Source organism: Sus scrofa, chromosome 8, assembly GCF_054392235.1.
Source record: "Sus scrofa isolate SSC_HxYL_T2T_F1_AM1 chromosome 8, Sscrofa_HxYL_maternal_Yorkshire_Landrace_v2.0, whole genome shotgun sequence".
Taxonomy (NCBI): Eukaryota; Metazoa; Chordata; class Mammalia; order Artiodactyla; family Suidae; genus Sus; species Sus scrofa.
The window spans coordinates 142,479,664-142,498,431 of NC_139390.1; the positions used below are offsets into that span (position 1 = coordinate 142,479,664).

Genomic DNA, 18,768 nt, shown 5'->3' on the forward strand with positions numbered 1-18,768 from the left:
AGGCGGGTTTACATCTAGTATCTTCCTGTAGCTGCTTTTTTCCTTGATAATTCTTCCCATCAGTTAGCGGTATTTGTGTTCGGTAACGTGACTCTTACTACCTTAAATGCTTCATGTGGTTAAACCTTTATTTTTTTATTTTTTGGGGGATAATTTTTCCCCTTTTTTATCCTTTTAGGGCCGAATGTGTGGCATATGGAAGTTCCCAGGCTAGGGGTTGAGTCAGAGCTACAGCTGCTGGCCTACGCCACAGCCACAGCAACGCAGAATCTGAGCCGCATCTGCAGCCTACACCACAGCTCACGGCAACGCTGGATCCTTAACCTCCCGAGCGGGGCCAGGGGTTGAACGCACATCCTCTTGGATACGGTTGGGTTTGTTACCACTGAGCCACAACGGGAACACCTATTCGTGACCTCTCTTTGGACGTCCCCTGTACACAAACAGAACCCCAAGACCCAAATGAATCATCGTGCCTGATTGTAAAATTTACTGCAGTGAAACTACGAGTTACAGCAATGCTGCTGTCCAACGCGAGTAAATCAGTAGCTTCCTAGCTGGATCTGTACCTGAGAACCACTGTGGCAGTGGCAGATGTACTGCTGCTGACTTGAGCTGTGAAGGATGAATACCAGGGGCATCGTATCCTATTGATGGGGCTGTGGTCGCCCAGCTGGAATAGGGAAGGTGGCACTGGTGCCCTTTTTATGGCTCATGCAAATGAGCAGGGAGTTGGGAGGATAGAGCTCTCCTCTTGACCTGTGGCAGGAGAGAGCTAGTCTGCAAGAGCTCATTTCCGACTAATCAGTTATTCATCAGGGTTAGGGAATTCAGCGACACAGCGGCGTGAGGTACCAGGGAAGCTACCTGAACACACCTTGCTGAAGGATAACGCATATTTCGTTCCTGAAAGAAAAAGGCAAAACGGTACAGCTTTGCACTTTTATTTTGCCTCCCGCAGTGATTTCTTCAAGGGGGGTGATGAGTTGATTACACTCGCAACCTTCTAATATACGTCGATTTTACACCAGGCGGGTATTTTATTTTCCATGAATGTCTGTGTGATACATATCCATGCATAGAACACATTCCTAGATGTGTAGATACCTACACAAAAGACTGAATGCTGTTCTTTGGTTTCTAGCAAGAAAGACTAACACCTACATCTATTTATAATGTTTCTGTCTCCCCTGTGTTTTTAGTGTTAATTATTAATCTAACACGTTTTAAGTCTGATAGGAGGTGCGTATACAGAGGTGAAATAGAACTATTGGTTGTATCTGACTTCCATGAGGCTTCTGGGAATTCACACATAGACGTAAAATTCAGCCGTGCTTGTGAAACGCAAGCCCTTGGATAGTGGAGGTTCTCTTAAATCTGGTTTTTGTGCTGTAAAGACGACGCTGACTTCAGATGTAGCCGTAGTTATGTGAGGTTTAAAATCCTGTTAGTACTTGGCTTACGAAAACCAGAGCCTGCGATTCAAGGAGGTTACAGGAAGAATTAAGTCTGCATTGTTAGGAAGGAGGCCCAGTAGGTTGACAAATATGATTGGAGCAAAGCATAACCATTCTTATGTCTCTTTTTCTATTCTTCGTGTGTCACCCATACACATTCTCAATGAAAATGTTATTGAAGTCAAAATGGTCAGCCAGGGAAGCAAATGCTACTGGAATTGCGTTAGATCCCTCGAAGTTTGGTTCTTGGCAATTGGCTCACTTTGTTTTAGCGCCAGACGCTATTTATTCCCGATATCATGTGCTCATATGGTTTCTTATTCTTGTACCTCTCAGTCCAAATGGATGGATCACACAGATGAAACAAGATTCTTCTGCCAAGACTAAGATGTTGCATCAGAAGGAACTCACAATACACAATAAGCTGTGAGTCATGGTTGTTCCTTGGGTGTCTGATTACAAGGAAGCTCTGCGTCCTATGCGTGGTTTTCTGTATTGTATACGTTTTTGTTAAAATATGGGTGTGTTGCTCTCGTAATCACTCAAAGCCTTTCACTTTCAGGAATGTAAATTTCCTCTGTGCAGAACCTAATGTTTGTGGCTGTGGCTCTGAACCAGGGGTGGTTGTGGGAGGTAGACCATTGTCGGTGAATGCTCTGGAAGGGGCAACCACAGCTCTAAGAATCAGAGTGAGGATGGGATCTGAAACTAATACGCCTGCCAGAGCAAACCTAGCAGCCAGTTCAGCCACGTCCTGAGTAGAATTAAGTGAACATATTAAGAATCAAGTGCTGGTAAAAATCAGAGTCGGGTAATCCAGGGTCTAGTCCGAAGGTGGTCCGTGAGCCCCGAAATGAAATGAGTCAGGAGTCAGAGGGTGCAGATCCCAGCTTCTCCTGGAATTGAGACCTTCCTAGAAGAGGCAGCTTTCTACTTCGTTCTCCAGAACTTTCGTGTCTTTAGATTACATACTCCCCATGCCAGGGAGAAACCTGTTGAAATGTATGATTAGGGAGTCCAGGGCTCGACCCCAGGTGTATTTACAGTCCCTGGTGTTAACCTCATGGAGATGTTACCGTGGGGAATAACAAGACATTTCTCTGACAGTCGATGGACAATTCTGCATTTTTTAAATTTCTTTTTTAATGGAGGTATAGTCGACTTACAATATTGTGTTAATTTCAGGTGTTAAGTGATTTGGATATACATGTACATGTGTATGTAGCTATATTCTTAAAAAATTCTTGTAGGTTATGGAGTTCCCGTCGTGGTGCAGTGGTTAACGAATCCGACTAGGAACCATGAGGTTGCGGGTTCGGTCCCTGCCCTTGCTCAGTGGGTTAATGATCTGGCGTTGCCGTGAGCTGTGGTGTAGGTTGCAGGCATGGCTCGGATCCCGTGTTGCTGTGGCTCTGGTGTAGGCCGGCAGCTACAGCTCCGATTGGACCCCTGGCCTGGGAACCTCCATATGCCGAGGGAGCGGCCCAAGAAATAGCAAAAAGACAAAAAAAAAAAAAAAAAAATTCTTGTAGGTTATTACAAGATAACTGACTAGAGTTCCCTGTGCTGTACAGCAAATCGTCAGAGTTTGGCTGGGCCGTATGTGGTGATGTGTTAGTCCCATACTCCCAATTTATACCCTTCCCTCTTCTCCTTTAGCAGCCTAAATTTGTTTTCTATGAAATGGTTTCTAATTAGTACCCTATTATCAGCTGGCATTTATTTATTTTTTGATTTGGTGCTGATTTTATTTAAGATGTCCAAAGGAATGGAAGAATAATTTTTTTCTTTCTTTTTTTCAAAGGATGGGACATTTTTATTTTTTTGTCTTTTGTCTTTTTAGGGCCAAACCCGAGGCATATGGAGGTTCCCAGGCTAGGGGTCGAATTAGAGCTAGACGTGCTGGCCTATGCCACAGCCACAGCAATGCCAGATCCAAGCCGTGTCTGTGACACCTACACTACTGCTCAGGGCAGTGCCGGATCCTTAACCCCCTGAGCGAGGCCAGGGATTGAAGCCGAAACCTCATGGTTCCTAGTCGGATTCGTTTCAGCTGCACCATGATGAAACTCCTGGAAGAATAAGTCTTAAAAAGAATGCTTTCTGTAAAAATAAAAATTATGGTAACATACATGGATTTTCTCTTCTAAGAGGGTGTATTTTACAAGAGTTTTGGGGCTTTTTCAATTTTTATTGGAGTATAGTTAACTTACAATGTTGTATTAGTTTCAGGTGTACAGCAAGGTGATTCAGTTTTTGAAACACCTTTTCCTCTGGGAATGAGGGGAGAGGCAGTAAAATTCTGTGTCTTCTGGGATCACATTAATTCAGCTGGTTGTATTGTGGGTTTAGATTCTAGACTGTGTTGTCCTTTGCATTGGGGGATGGTGAAAGCTGTTCGTCCCTAGAAAGTGGGTCTCTAAGGAGTCTGTTTCTGATGTTTGTGTGTGAAGAAGACATAAAAGTTATTGTCCCTGCCTTTGGGAACTTTATAGCCCTTTTGAGGAGACGATACAATTGTGCATTCATTTTTTTTCCCCGTTGGTTCACTCACTATGCTAGATGCCATGTCTATAACAATAAATACGGTAGATACATTCTTGTCTTCGTGGAGATTACAGTCAAAAGAATTACTTTAATGACGCAAAACTTCTACTAACCTGCTCTGAAAGCCCTGCCTTCTTGCTTAAGTCACTTTTTATTTTGCAAATGCAGAATGGAATATAATTAAGCAGAGCTTTGTCGTGTTAAAGCTTTGTTAATTTTACAAGATGGTTTCAGCACATTTACTAGTGTCTGGTGAAGAATTGTGATAATTAAAATTCAGCTGTACTAATTAAACAAGTGAACAAAGTCTTTAATGTCCTTTTCTTCACAATTTTTAATTTCCTTTTTGCTTACTCCTGACTTTGCAGAATTCTCGAATCCTCATTGGGGTTTTTACTGTCATTAGGGAAATTTATGAAGTTATACAACTCAGGAAACCTGAAGAAATCTCTAACAGTAATATTTGAATACATTTAGCTTCCTTTGGGTTAACCTAAAATCAATGAATTTAAATTGATGTGTATTCTGAAAGTCAAACTTTCATAAGAAATTCTGACCAATGTTTATTATTTTCATATGCTAAAGTGAAAACGGAGTCCCTATATGCTCCCCTACATCTCCTCAGAATTAAAAGCTCTATTTGTGTAGGAAATCAACTGAAAAACTGCCTAGAAAAATAGAGAGGAAGAAGGAAATTATACAAAATGCTAATAGAGGTTTTCTCTGGATGCTGAGATTATGAGGTTTTTGTTTATTTGTTTGCATTTACAGTTCTAAATGTCAAATCAAGCATAGAGAGGATTTAGAAGATTTCAGTAGGAGCAAAAGTGCTCAGTGCTCTTAATGGCGGAGGTTTCTGGCATAGGCAGGACTTTTCTTCCAAAGCAGGTTGCAACCTCCTTTCAAACAATCCGTTCACATTTACGATGGAGGCATCCTTTGGCTCATTTTGTTTTACAAGTTGATGTTTTACTTCTTTGTTTTCTTAGAAAGAAATTTGCCAAGAACAATTTTTTTTAGATTACTAACTCATCAGGTCCTTTCTGAATTAGCTTGTTACTTTTATATCTCCGTAGGATAACAGACAGCTCTGTTTCATGTTTTTAATTTAGTCCACCTTTGAAAATATAGTGCTGCCTTGTGACTTAGTGTAACCTTAGCAGTAACAACAGCAACAATACTAATAATAAAATAATTCCTTTACGAAGTGCTAAATCATATAAATGGGGGAGTTTGCAGAGAAATCCGATTTCTACCTGTGAGTATGATTCCCAACCCCATTGGCCACTCCGAGAAGAGGAGGAACCCGGTAAGTGGTTCCAAATGAAGTGAGAGAGAGTTCAGCCCTCGCTTCATGAGTATGGGATGAAGTTTCAGGCCATGAGTTGTGTAACCAATAAGGATATGGCCTTTTGCATCTAAGAGCTGGTTTTAGCTTCTAACTCTTTCATTGGATAGCTGTGTGACCTTTGACAAATTATTTAACCTCTCTGAGCTTCCTAACCTGTGAAATGGAGAAGGTAATTTCTACCTTTCAAAATTGCTGTGAGTAGGTAATATGCATAAAACGTTTACCATTATCCTTGGCACGTGGGGCTCTTGTTGGTACAGGAGAAAGATGCCTCTGGGTGGAAAAACCCTCATGTTAAGTTAATATTCCTGACTACCTAATTTAGGAAGATCAACCTTTCTCAAGAATAATTGCTGGGGAGTTCCCTGGTGGTCTAGTGGTTAGGATTCACTGCTGTGGCCCAGGTTGAATCCCTGCCTGGGAAGTGAGATCTATCAAGCTGCTGCATGCTGTGGGTAAAAAAAAAAAAAGGAGTAATTGTCAACTCTGACAGGAAGTTATGAACTTTTGTAATACAGGATGTATTACAAAGCGCTGTTGGGATTTAGAGTCTTGTTAATGACACGAGTGGTCCTCTAGCCTAGAATGCGTACTGTTGCCCACACACCAATGAAACTTCACCCCTCATTAGAGATGTGTGCCCGCAGACATGGTTTCTTTTGCTCTGTCTTATCTCACTAGGATGCCATCCAAGAGAACACTCAACTAAAAATCCAGTTGTCACGCCTTGCTGTTAGCTGAGCCAGGGTAGGATAAACGCCATTCGGGTTAAATGTGTTCCACAGACCCCAGTTGAATGAATGGCAAGAACGCCTCGAAGAACTCCATCTAAGCTGAGGAACAGCTGATTCCGAATGACAAGATAGAACCTTCTGAACTTGCACCCGGGTTTAATCAGGGGTGTTGGGCAGTCTTAGCTGAAGTCACAAGAGAAAAACTGAAGTTGTTTCTTCATTTCGGGTCTGTTCATTACCTATAATTATTCTCCGCATTCAAGACTACAACCGAGAGACTCTTTTCTATCCTTTTCTTCCTTCTTTTCCTTCTTTATTATTATCAAGGATTATGTATGGAGCATCTATTATGGCCTAAATGCTAGGCCAGATTTTGAGAGAGTCCAAAGCGTCATAAAATGGCTGGTCTCCCTACTAGTTTGGGCAGTTTAGTTCCATGTAGGGAGGACAGAATAGCCGTAGTGGAAGATTGTTTTTGATGATGAAAGCCAGATGAGCGGATGAGTTTCTATATGAAATATTCTGATTGAGCTTGTCGTTCCCTCCAACTCTAATAGGTGGAAACACTTTATCTTCTGTTTTCCCTGCTCCCAGCTGGCACCGCTGCCTTGCTCTACCTTTTTTTTAACGGGCAGTAAAACGCTAAGGTGTCGTCTGGAATTTGAGGGCCATGCTCATTAACGCTCGGGAGGGTCTCATGGTTAGGTCTTCATGGATGGGGATGAACATCTCCCTGGAGATACCGGGTCAAATTTCATTTCGGGGGACGTCACGCTAGCCTGCATTAAAATTGTGTGCATCATTTAACCTGTAAGGATGCCCTATGGTGTATGGTTTGGAAAGTATTCAGCTTGGTCCAAGTTGGTATTGAAAGTGTCCTGGTCTCTTGATTATAGCTTCACGGTCAGGTCAAGTGCAATTATAAATGTCCAGGTCCTCCTTATTTCTTGTAGGACTTGGGTCAGAATACTTTATATATGGGCTGATATGACTTTAAAGTGCCTGTTCTAGCAGTAATGGAATCGTAGGCACTTACTTCTGAAAGCTAGAGGTTTAAGTTAACATCCGTGACAGCTGAGTTGCCAGACTGTACAGTTTTGTCATTGTGGTGATTTGTAAAATAATCCTCAGATTTATACGTATCCGGGTGGGCAGATTTTGCAATTCTTTCGTGAAAAACCCAAGGGTCCTCCACAAAACTGTATTTCTGTTTCCTCCGTAACTCTGAGTAGTGTTTGTATTAATTATAGTTACCCTGATGGCAAATTTACTGCCAGGAAGCATTGTTGAGCCGTGTAGTTCAAGGTCCGTGGTGTGCCCGGTTATGCAGTACAGTCAGGCCCGCAGCTTGAGGCCTCGGCCTGCTGCCTCTGATGAGGTTTCCCCTAAAGCTATAAGATTTTGAGCTTTTGAGCTTCTGGGGGTCAGGGGTGGGTCTCTGTACCTGCGTGCTTGCTCTTTTGTTTGGGGCGCTGGTCCACACCAGCACGTTCTGAACAAGTCGAGTCCCTGTTGCAGTTGGACTCTTTGTTTGGGAGCCATGAGTGACTGGCAGTTTGTAGCTGTCATCATAACGCTGGGGACTTCCCAGATGGCGTTTCCCTTTCTCTGGAGAAGGACTGAGACTTAGGCTTACTCCCTTTGATGAGTTTTAATCAAGCGTACGTTGGTAATACGCCCCTTGACCCACAGTAGGGACAAGACTCAGTGGGCTCGTCTCTGGCCTGAGGACAGGCCGGTGTCCTGTGTTCCTTGGGACGGGCTCACGTGCTCATCAGAGCTGGCTTTCCCATAAAAGGACAAGGCTTCGGGAGGGTAGGAGTCGGGCATATTAGCATGGAGGTGGTGCAAGCATGGGGGTGTTGCAAGTATACATTTGAAGGGAAAGAAACGTCCAATTCCATTTTTGAAATAACTAAACCAGTCGCGAAGGGACCAGAAGCAGGGCGATGAGTGCACATTCTGTTTCCTTCAGGGCTGTCTCTGCGCTCCTTGCGGGCCGGGTGCACAACACACGTTTAGCTGAGGGGCAGAATGGGAGCTCCTGCTCTCCCATGGCAAATAATTTCCTCACGTTCAACTTTCGTTCCCTTCGTGTCCTGTTGCACCTTCCACTCCATCTTAAGAAAAAGAGAAAAAAGAAAAAGGTGTTTTCTGTAAAGTTATAGTTGATATTCCTTGGGCACCATTGTGCTTCAGAACAGGGATAGTCGTGCCTGGGAAATAGTTTTCCTGTGCGGGAACCGATGAAGGGCCCAGTGTCAGGTGTCTTGCTGCCCGCGGTTCTCATGCTTGACTGAAATCCTTCTCTGTCCCGTCACCGAGGCCCTGCTTAGACATCTCTTAGATGAGGAAGATGTGGTACTTATGTACAGTGGAATACTACTCAGCCATAAAAAAGCCCAGGGAGCAAACCAGTGTCCTGGGCTAGGAGTCGAATCAGAACTACAGCTGCCAGCCTACGGCACAGCCACAGCAACGCAGGATCCTTAACCCACTGAGCAGGACCAGGGATCAAACCTGCATCCTCATGGATACTAGTCAGGTCTGTTACCCCTGAGCCAGGACGTGACCTCCTCTTCTGTTATGTTGGAAAGACTTTTCTCTGTCTCGTGCTTTGCTGTTTCCAGGTGGAATCAGTGGAGCATATGTGACCTTCGCCACATTGTGGCATGATTGCCCACCAGAAAAAAACAAAAAGCGAAAGACAACTGGGCAAGGTAAAAGTTTGTTGACTCTTCGTTTCTCCTGGCCTTTAAAATCTAATTATCTGTTCTTATGCCGCCAAAGGGGGTGCAGAAATACAGCAAGCCCCAGGAATGGGCTCTGTGCCGGGAGCTTTCCGTGTGCTGCTTCATTTCAGACCTGGCTCTAATGGTAGATGCCAGTCTGAATCCAAAGAGGTCTGGTGTGTGTGCGTGTGTGTGTGTGTGAGAGAGACTCAGCTCTCCCGTCTGACCCTCTCTCTGATCTTTTGTGAAGGACACGGGCCAAACCATTCTGACTCCCTGCACTCGGGTGCAGCGAGGATTTCCCAGTTAGTGGCAGAGTCTGAGTGATCCGTAGGCATTTGTGTGCTGATTGTCTGCCCCTCTAGGCATGAGCTGTGTTGTATCAGGAGGGCAAGAGGGTTCCAAATAGATTTAATATTCCTTGTATGAGCTTCAACCATCTGCCCGCCAGCGCTCAGTGTGAGCATAATGTATGTTTCCAGACTCAAACACAAAGAGCCTCTTTTTTCCCCCATCTTCCCCCCCTTTCTTCAGAGGCTTTCGTTTGGATGATTTGTCTCTTCCTTGTCTTTGGGGGTAGTTACGAGGGTCACCCTCTCTGCCATTACATTTGCTCCCATTTTGTTTTCGGATTCCTCTGGCATGTTGAAATGAATGTTTTCCCCTTTCCTGATTTCTCCAGACCCCTGCAGACCTGTAGCCTTGAAATCTGTCTGTGTCTGGGGTATCTTGTGAGGCTCCTGTGAGGTCGTTGGACTGAGCTGTAGACATTCCCACTGGGCACAGATGAAACCCTGGACATCAGTCTGCATGCTGTTCTCCTGGGGGAGGAAACATTAACTTTTCCTCTTTTTTCAAGGGAAAGCTTATTGATGGGCCTGTCCTAGCAGCTATAGCCTATTGTAGGACTAAAGTTATGTGGGTGTTGGGTGTCTCTGACTTAGAACCCTTGTGCCGCTTAAGACAATTGACACGCGGGGCTCTTATGCTCCGAAAAAGATGAGACTAAGTGAAGCCAATCAAACAGAGTTCTTAACTTCAACTCTCACGTACACTAGAGAAATTTAGCAGGAGGTTCAGAAAGCCCTTTACCCCAGAGTTGGGTGGGGACACTCTTAGAACTCTCCTAGCATTACCCAGCAAGCAAAGGTGGGGGACGGGTGACTAGTGAGTGGAAAGTGAACTTGGGAGTTCCGGTCGTGGTGCAGCGGAAACGAATCTGACTAGGAACCATGAGGTTTCGGGTTCGATCCCTGGCCTTGCTCAATGGGTTAAGGATCTGGCGTTGCTGTGGCTCTGGTGTAGGCCGGCAGCTATAGCTCTAATTCGACCCCTAGCCTGGGAACCTGCATATGCCACAGATGTGGCCCTAAAAAGATAAAAGACCAAAAAAAAAAAAGAAAGAAAGAAAGTGAACTCGGACTATTCTCTTGTAAGGGCTTCAGGGTACAGGGGTCAAAATTCTTCAGTTCTGTTTTTACTTAGCAGAATTTGCCCTGTTTCGCCTTAGACAGTAGATGGTTAAACACTGGTTCCTCGTTTAAGGCATTTCACATTCAGTTGTCCCCACAGGGAGGCTAGGAGAGCCCAGCCCCTTGCTGCTCTCTGCTCTCATGACGATGGGATGTAGGGAAGGACGCGGCTCTGGAGGCCAGCCTGCCTGCCTGCCTGCCTGGCCAGGCTGCATCTCTTTCTAGCGACGTGACCTTGGGAAGGTGATGAACACGACTGTGCTGTGTTCTCCTCGGTTGTAAAGTGGGAGTTGTGACAGTGTTACCCAAAGGGGCTGATGAAACGATCCAAGATAAACATGCATAATAACACAGGTAAAGTGCTTAGCACCGTGCCTCCTGCGTCACACCGCGCTGGCTGCTGTCACTGTCCTTGGCGTAGAAACGAAGGGTGGGGAGAACTGGGAGCGTGGATGCCGCGTCATGACTCGCGCTGTTTGGCTGAGGAAGACGTCGCCTGAGACACACCCCTGCCCGTGGAGCGTAGAGCGGCCAGGGCTGAGGGGGAGGAACAAGGGGAAGAGAAGTGGTAAATGTCTGGAAAAGCTTTGGTTTAAACACGTGGCTGCTGTAGGCCTCCCGAGGTGTGCGGGTGCGTGGGGACCGTCCCTCCTTCACTCCGGATGCTGCAGCGTTAGTCCTGCTCCCTCCTCCTCTCAACCCCCAGGTTAGACGTGGTCTGAATCTGAGTCATTTTGAACTGTTTTGGTTGTGAGACTGATGGAGCCCGAGGTGGCCTTGTCCAGAACTTTTCATCCCACTGTCTAATGCGGAGCAGACCTGGGCCGCTGAGGGTGGTGGATAGTGAGAAATGAACCAGCTCCTGAGCCAGGGATGCAACCCGAGCCACAGTAGTGACGCCACCAGATCCTTAACCCACCGTGCCACCAGGGAACTCCCACGATGATGTCCTTTTGACCAGAACTAAGAGCCTGTCCATTTCCTGTCCCAGCTGTCGTTCATGTGGAATTTTAAAGACATAGGCCACGCCAATTAGGGTGGACCAATCAAGGGAGGGATTTGAAGAAATGCAAAGGAAGATGGTGTTTGCCTTAAGCTTCTTCTGCCTCTTCTAGAGCTTTTGGATCTTTAGCTTTTTGGCTCCCATGAGATGCCTTCCCATGTGTTCAGCTCTATCCCTGCAGCAGCTCTGCTTTTCAGGGCTGGCTCCCTCTCTGCTCCACTGTTTGTGGCGGCTCATGAGGTGGTGCTGTGGCCCTGGCCCTGATGCTCCTTTGTGTGGTGTTAGCTACATTCCTGCTTTGCTGCTGCCCACTGGTGCACTTGGCTCCGAGGATTTCGTACCGATGCCCCACTTCCTTCCCAGGTTGAACTTTGACTCTCCACCCTCGAGCGGTGGTACCTGAGGGTGTGGCATAGCCTTGATGCCACCATGGGTTTTGTGGTCATTATGTAGTATCAGTCCCCTCATTGTCATGGGTGCTGACCTGGGCACCTCCACTATCCCCAGGATGAACCAGCCTCTTGCCCACCAGAATAATGACACATAGGAAGCCCCAAACTGAGAGGAGGCATAGCTTACTCTCTTAGTCTCATCACCCCTGCAACCTCGCACCTTTCCATGTATTGCCTCAATTTCTGCAGACTGCTCCTCTCTCATGAGTCAAAGTAGAAGGTCCTTCCAGGGCTGGCTTGGAAGGTGATTGATTCCGCACCGAATGACTTAACCCCCTAAATAGCCCATCTTCCTTTTGGGAGGCCCATCAGCCAATTATGTTGGCCTAAACCTTGAATCCTTCCCACGTTAGAATATGTCTCCCCCCATCCCAGACAGCCGAGCAGGCCTGGGAGCATCGGATGTATCTCTCTGCTCCTTAGAGAGTCTCTGGACGCGAGCTTCACATATCTTGCAGAGCTTCTTCCAGGGAGAGCCCCATTATAGCTCATCAAATAGATAAACCTTGGCAGCTCCCTGCACCAGGACTGGATCCCAAATTGCTGCATCAAAGGAGTCAGCTTGGCTGCGACGTGGGAGTGGTAGCCATGGGGCTTGATGCTGGCTCCTTCTCTTTCCCTCTCTGTCTCACTCTCATTCTCTCTCCCTCCCGCCATTGTTTTTCTTTTGTTTTGCACCTCATTCAAATAAAATTGTTTTTCGTTTGTTTTTTTTTGTTTGTTTTTGTTTTTGCTTTTTAGGGCTGCACCTGCAGCATATGGACATTCCTGGGCTAGGGGTCAAATTGGCGATGCAGATGCCAGCCTACACCACAGCCACAGTTCCCATCTTCAACCAACACCACAGCTCACAGCAAGGTCGGATCCTTAGCCCACTGAGCAGGGCCAGGAATTGAACCTGCATCCTCGTGGACACTAGTCGCATTCATTTACCACTGAGCCACAATGGGAACTCCCCAAACTGCTATCTTTTAAGGCAGAATCTCAGCCCTGGCATGATTTAGCGAAGATGTGCAAGGGCACTGAAAAAATGACTCAGTAGAAAGAGCACCGACTGGCAGGAGATTTGGAATCTGGGCCCTGCTCTGCCAATATCTAGCTGTGTAAACTTGGGCAAAAACCTTAACCTTTCTGGGGGGGGGGGGGTTGCGGGGAGGGGAAGCGGCTGATTGCTTTAAATAAAAACATTCTCTTTTTGATGGAAATGGGTTTTTAGCAGCAAGTGATGGAAAAGGCCTAGGATGAACTAGGCTTTTGCACCCACCTTCCCGGTAAGGCAGAGGGGCCCAGACAGAAGCCACACGCTCCCTTGCTGTACCAAGAAAGAAGGGAGGCAGAGATTAAGTTTAAATCAATAGGATTTCTTGAGCACAGAAGATGGAACTATTTTCCCCCAAATTGTTTTGATGGCTGCCAGTAGCTGCTATTTGGTACGAAATCCATTCAGATCATCAAACGCCAAAGGAACACACGGTGCATGAAAAGATGTTGTAATTGGCACCACGGTCGCTCTGTACGGTGTGTGATCTTCGCTGGGAGGAAGGGAGGGTGCAGGATAACTTGTAATCTAATTTTCTTTGTTGTAAAATAGAATGTTTCCATTGTATTCCTGTGGAATAATAATTATACCGTCACAGCTAAACAGGGCGCCTTTCTCCGGAGGTGCTTAAAGAGCTCAGCAGCCATCCATTCAGCCTTGTAAACACACTGAAACCTGGCTTGCTTGCATTTCTCTCAACTGCAGGTTCCTATTAGCCAGCATCTCCCCTCACCCGTCCTGCCGGGATAAATGATTTTTATGTGGGTGAACCTGCCACCCCGAGAGACACTGAAGTGCCTTCTGAATCCTCAAAGAGTTATGAAACCTTCAGTAGTGTTTCAGCGTTAATTGCAATTTATGACAGCCTGATTTTTTTGAAAAGTGGTAATTCATGTGTTGTATAGGTGATAATTAGTCAGGATAGTTGATTAATCAGACTGCTCTATTTTCAGACCACGCGCAAGTACAGTATTTACAGTAACTGCAGCACCGGCTCTCCCCTGAGAGCCACGAGGAAGCCGCGTAAATGACAGTCGTGTTCTTTATTTTATGATTATTGTTTTTTATGAGGTGTAACTGACACACAACGTTATATTGGTTTCAGATGTGCAGCACGGTGATTCACCATGTGGGTCAGCTGGGACAGGATCACCACCCCAAGTCTCGTTAACATCTGTCACCAACGTAGTTACAGATTTTTTTCTTGTGATAACAGGTTTTAAGATCTGCTCTCCTAGCAACTTTCCAATATGCAGGATATTTAGCGTTATTAACTGTGGTTGCCATGCTGTGCGTTACCTCTTCATGACACACTTTATAGCTCAAGGTTTGTACCTTTTGAGCCTCTGCCCTCACTTCATTCCCGCCCCCCCACCCCATCCTTGCCTCTGGCAACCTCAAACTGTTCTCTGGATCTGTGAGCTTTTTTTTTTTTTTTTTAAATGAAAGCTTCCACATATAAGTGAAATGATGTGGTTTTGTCTTTCTCTAATGCCCTCAAGGTCACCCATGTTGTCAGGAATGGCACAACTGTATTCTTTTTTTTGGATTATATTATATTACATTATGTTATGTTATATGACACATCACCTGTTCATCCATCAGTGGAGACAGTAGTATTTGCTGTGGCTTGGCAGGCGTGCATTAGTCCTCATTTTGGCCAAATGATCATTTCCAGAACTTATTCTTCAATTTCTGCATTAACTTCTTGGGAGTTTCTGCCATGGCTCAGTGGCAAAGAATCTAACATCTGTGAGGACATAGGTTTGATCCCTGGCCATGCTCAGTGGGTTAAGGATCTGGCTTTACCATGCGCTGTGGTGTAGGCTGCTGACGTGGCTCAGATCCTGCATTGCTGTGGCTGTGGTGTAGGCCAGCAGCTGTACCTCTAATTGGACCCCTAGCCTGGGAACCTCCGTATGCTAAAAAGCAAAATAAAAAGAAATAAATAAAATGTACCCTTGGAGTGCTTCTCTGATAATTTTCCCAGGCTAGAGTGTAGAAACAGAAATACTGGGTCAAAGATTATGAGTGACCCTGGTGAGTAACGCCGTGGGCAAGGCCCAGAGGGAGGAGGACCAGAGGAGATAAGGTCTCTCTCCATCCGTCCACCTGGCTCTCTGGTGTTGCTCCTCCAGCAAGGCGGAGAGGAGGAAACAGGTGTAGTAGTGACTCAGGCCTGGGTGGGCTCTGGAGAAGGTCTTGCTATCAAGGCAGAGTTTGTGCGTGGCTGCCCTTCAGAAATGTTTATTTTCTCGTTTCTCTTACGAGATGCAAGATGGCAGAGGGGAGACAGCCTAGAGAGGAGGAGCTTGTCAAAGGCGTGAGTCTAGACCACAGGCGAATGCACAGCCTTCAGATGAGTATCATCATAAGAACACGCCTCAGCGCACTAAAAATCACCAGTCCAGTTAAAGACGTCCTTATTTCAGTTAGTGTTTCGTATAATTTCCCTTGCACCTAAACCACAAATCACTCACATATGGCAAGTGATTATCTGTAAATATTCTTCTGCTCCTCATATTCCATGCTTCTTCTTAAGTTCTGCTTCCTCAAATGAACATTGCCTGTTCTCTGCCAGCTTTCCGGGATGCAGTATTATGTCGTAGCCAAAACACAAACTTGATTTGCAGCTATCCTAGGTTTCATTCCTAGTTCTGCCACTAACCGGCTGTGCAGTGTTTGACAATTAAATTCTTGATGTCTTACCTTTAAAATAAAACAGATTGTAATGGCAAGCAAATGAAGGGCCATGAGTGGAAAAAAATATATATACCAGCTAACCTATACTGAGTTCTTATTATAAGTATCACAAAATACGACACTGTTCTAAGTGTTTCAAATGCATATGCGTGTACGCATTCCTCAGAATGATGCCTGGTAAAGCTGGATTCTCAGTGGCTCTCAGGGTGTTACTTCTGTGATTATGTTACATTATGTGGTAAAGGGAATGTGATTAAGGTGACTAATCAGTTGACCTTAAGATAGGATGGTTATTTAGGTGGGCCTGGATGTTACATTTATATAATCACATGAGCCCCTTCAAAGCAAAAAGTCTTCTCTGGCTCTTGGCAAAAAAAAAAAAAAAAAAAAAAGCCTGAGCAATTTGAAACAGGAGAAGGACTCAAGGTGATGGTTGCTTAGAACATGGACGAGGTCATATGAGAAGGCATCTGGGCAACCTCGCGGAGCCGAGCAGCAGGTGGACCCCCTGCTGACAACTAACGAGAGAACAAGGATCTCAGACCTACAGCTGCAAAGAACTAGACTCTGTCAACAAGCTGTGTTTGGAAGTGGCTTCTCAGAGCCTTCAGATGAGAGCCCAGCCAGCTCTATCTTGTTTCAGCCCTGTGAGATCCTAAGCAGAGAACCCAGTTGAGCCCATCCAAACTTCAAACCCCCAGAACTGTGAGATACTAAGTGGGTGTTGTTTTAAGATGCTAAGTTGTAGAAAAAGGATACAGACCACATGCAGTAGCTGCCTTTATTCTCATGCCCATTTTGCAGATGCAGAAACTGAAGCACAGAGAAGTGACCTGCCTGAAGTCTCGCAGCTATTAAATATGAGAAGTGGGATTTAAATCGAGGTAGTCTATCTCCAGAGCCCACAGTCTAACAGTCTCTTTTTGGTGTAGCTTAGAGGGCACGTAGCTGCCATGTTTCTCAGTTTGGCTGCTCTTGTGGCAGTGGGTTTGGGGTAAATACAGCATACTTGGAGCATTAGTTTTACTCATGGGAGTAGGGCTTTTTATCTTAAAACAAACCTGTATTTTTCACAGGCTAGAATACAAAAGATAAAACCGGAGATGTCAAAGAAGCTTTGTTTTTGATGATGTCTTTACTGAGAAAAATACTTGATTGTTTGAGAAGCACTGAGGTGATATATTCAAATGAGTTTACGTGTTCCTTCCCATTTTATTCCCTAAATTCATAGTGCGTTCGCTGTACCAGCTAGAATTCTGGAATGAGAATCAGGAAATCTGGACCCAGCTATTCATCATCATCCATCCAACCATCCGTCTGCTATTTATGAAGTCAAATAAGCGTTCGCAGAGTGCGCCTCTGTGTGCCTGGACCGTCTCTAATACAGTGTGACTTGATGAAGTCACACAAACTCTCCTAGGTCTGCTCCCCTGCATTTAAAACCAGGCAATTTGGAGTTCCCGTCGTGGCGCAGTGGTTAACGAATCCGACTAGGAACCATGAGGTTGCGGGTTCGGTCCCTGCCCTTGCTCAGTGGGTTAATGATCCGGCGTTGCCGTGAGCTGCGGTGTAGGTTGCAGACGCGGCTCGGATCCCGTGTTGCTGTGGCTCTGGTGTAGGCCGGTGGCTACAGCTCCGATTAGACCCCTAGCCTGGGAACCTCCATATGCCGCGGAAGCGGCCCAAGAAATAGCAAAAAAAAAAAAAAAAAAAAAACCAGGCAATTTGACCCAACTTTCTCTAGGGTCTCCATCACCAGCCGAATGCTTCTGCAGTTCTTGTAGGGCCATCTGCTGAACTGGTAGGGCAGGGGTTCCAAAAGCCCAGCCAGCGTACCACCTGCATTAGACGCTTCTGGGTGTTTAATAAAAGCACAAATCCTGAGGGTTCTCAAGCCTTCCCAATCAGAACCACTGAGAGCTGGGGGTCCAGGACGTCTGGCTTTAAACAAGCTCTCCAGGTTATTTTCTCACGCACACTGAAGTTTGCAGTGCATAGCTATGTGGATGCAAGAGAAATATCTAACATAGGCCCCGTGTCCTAAACAAAACCAAACCCAAACACAGACCCTCCCTTATTAAAAGACAAACCCTGTAGGTTTGGAAAGAAAAACCGGGCCAGACCTGTCTGTGCACTTCCTGGCCGTGGCCATGAGGCCTCCGTCCCAGCCCCACTGCGGCCAGGCCGTGGCTATGGAGCCTACCTGGCCCCGTCCATGTGCCTGCAGTCACCTTCGCCTTGGGGGCTCACCTGCGCCTGCCCGTGTCGGTAAACGCGGCGTTAAACCGAGAACGTGAGCGGCAGTGCCCCCTCCCAGCCTGGGGCGCCTCCTCCCGTTCCCGGCGGGCGGCTGGGCCGGGCGCGGGCGGCCAGGGGAGCCCCTGCGGGCAGCTCCCGCCGCGCAGCCGGACCCGCGGGCTCCGCGGCGGCCTTCCCCACCCGCGTCGGCGCGGAGAGGGGCGACTGGGGTCAGGGGGCAGCCCGGCCAACCCCGTAGGCGCCCTGCCCGGCCTTGGCCTCCCCGCAGCCTCAGGCCTCGGCGGCCGCCGCGCGCTGCGGCTGGAGCGGCGCTGCCCGGGCCCGGCCGCCAGTGCCCGCGCCTCGGCGCTCTGCCCGCCGGTGCCCTGGCCCGCGCGCGGCGTCCGTCCTGCGGCGCGTTGGCCCTCCCGCCACCCCCTCGGCGGGGCCCTTCCCTCTAGTCTGGCGACAGTGACATTCAGCGGGAAAGCCCGACGCAGACGGCAGCGCCCGCTCCCGCGGCGCGGGAGGCTCGGCGGCGGACCGGCCGCGCCCCGCACCCCGCGCCCCGCGCCCCGGGCGGCGGCGGCCGCCGGGCAGCAGGCGCGCTCGCCCCCGCTCCGCCCTGGCCCGGCCCGGCCCCCGGCAGCCCCGAGCCCCGGGCCGCGCCCGCCGGCCGGCCGCGGGCGGGACCTCGCCGCGGGGGCTCCAGCGCAGCGGAAGGACGGCTCCCGCGCCCCCGGAGAGCCCCCGCCCCAGCGCCCGTATATGGCAAAGTTTCTCGCCAAGCTCCTGGGCTGCACGTTGCCGAGCAAGGGCGCCTCTCCCATGTTCGAGGTAGGTGTGCGGGGTGTGTCCCGCGGCGACTGCGTCGGCGGTGGCGGCGGCCCCCGGCCCGGGCCCTCGACCTTCCCCCGCGCCCGGTTTCCACCTGCGAGCCTCGGGCGGGGCGGGGCGGGGCGGGGGGAGGGGGTGACCAGGGGCGACCAGAAGCCTGGGAGCCCGAATTCTTGCTTCCCTGGACCTCAGTGAATCTTCTT

At 47.7% G+C, this 18,768-nt stretch overlaps 1 protein-coding gene across 10 annotated transcripts in view; it reads left to right on the forward strand.

The window, feature by feature from the left end:
• The window catches only part of RASGEF1B (RasGEF domain family member 1B), a 699,288-nt gene that overhangs the window by 157,605 nt on the left and 522,915 nt on the right, over positions 1-18,768 (forward strand). For 3 of the 10 annotated variants that reach the window (XM_021100305.2, XM_084970669.1, XM_084970670.1), the window contains exon 1: positions 17,811-18,565. The exons of 6 other annotated variants lie outside the window; for them this stretch is intronic. In XM_021100305.2, coding sequence (XP_020955964.1) covers positions 18,497-18,565 — 69 coding nt within the window. In that variant the 5' untranslated portion in view covers positions 17,811-18,496. Of the gene's footprint in view, positions 1-17,810; positions 18,566-18,768 lie in introns of those variants that run through there. One more of the 10 variants, XM_021100312.2, reaches the window with a different exon arrangement.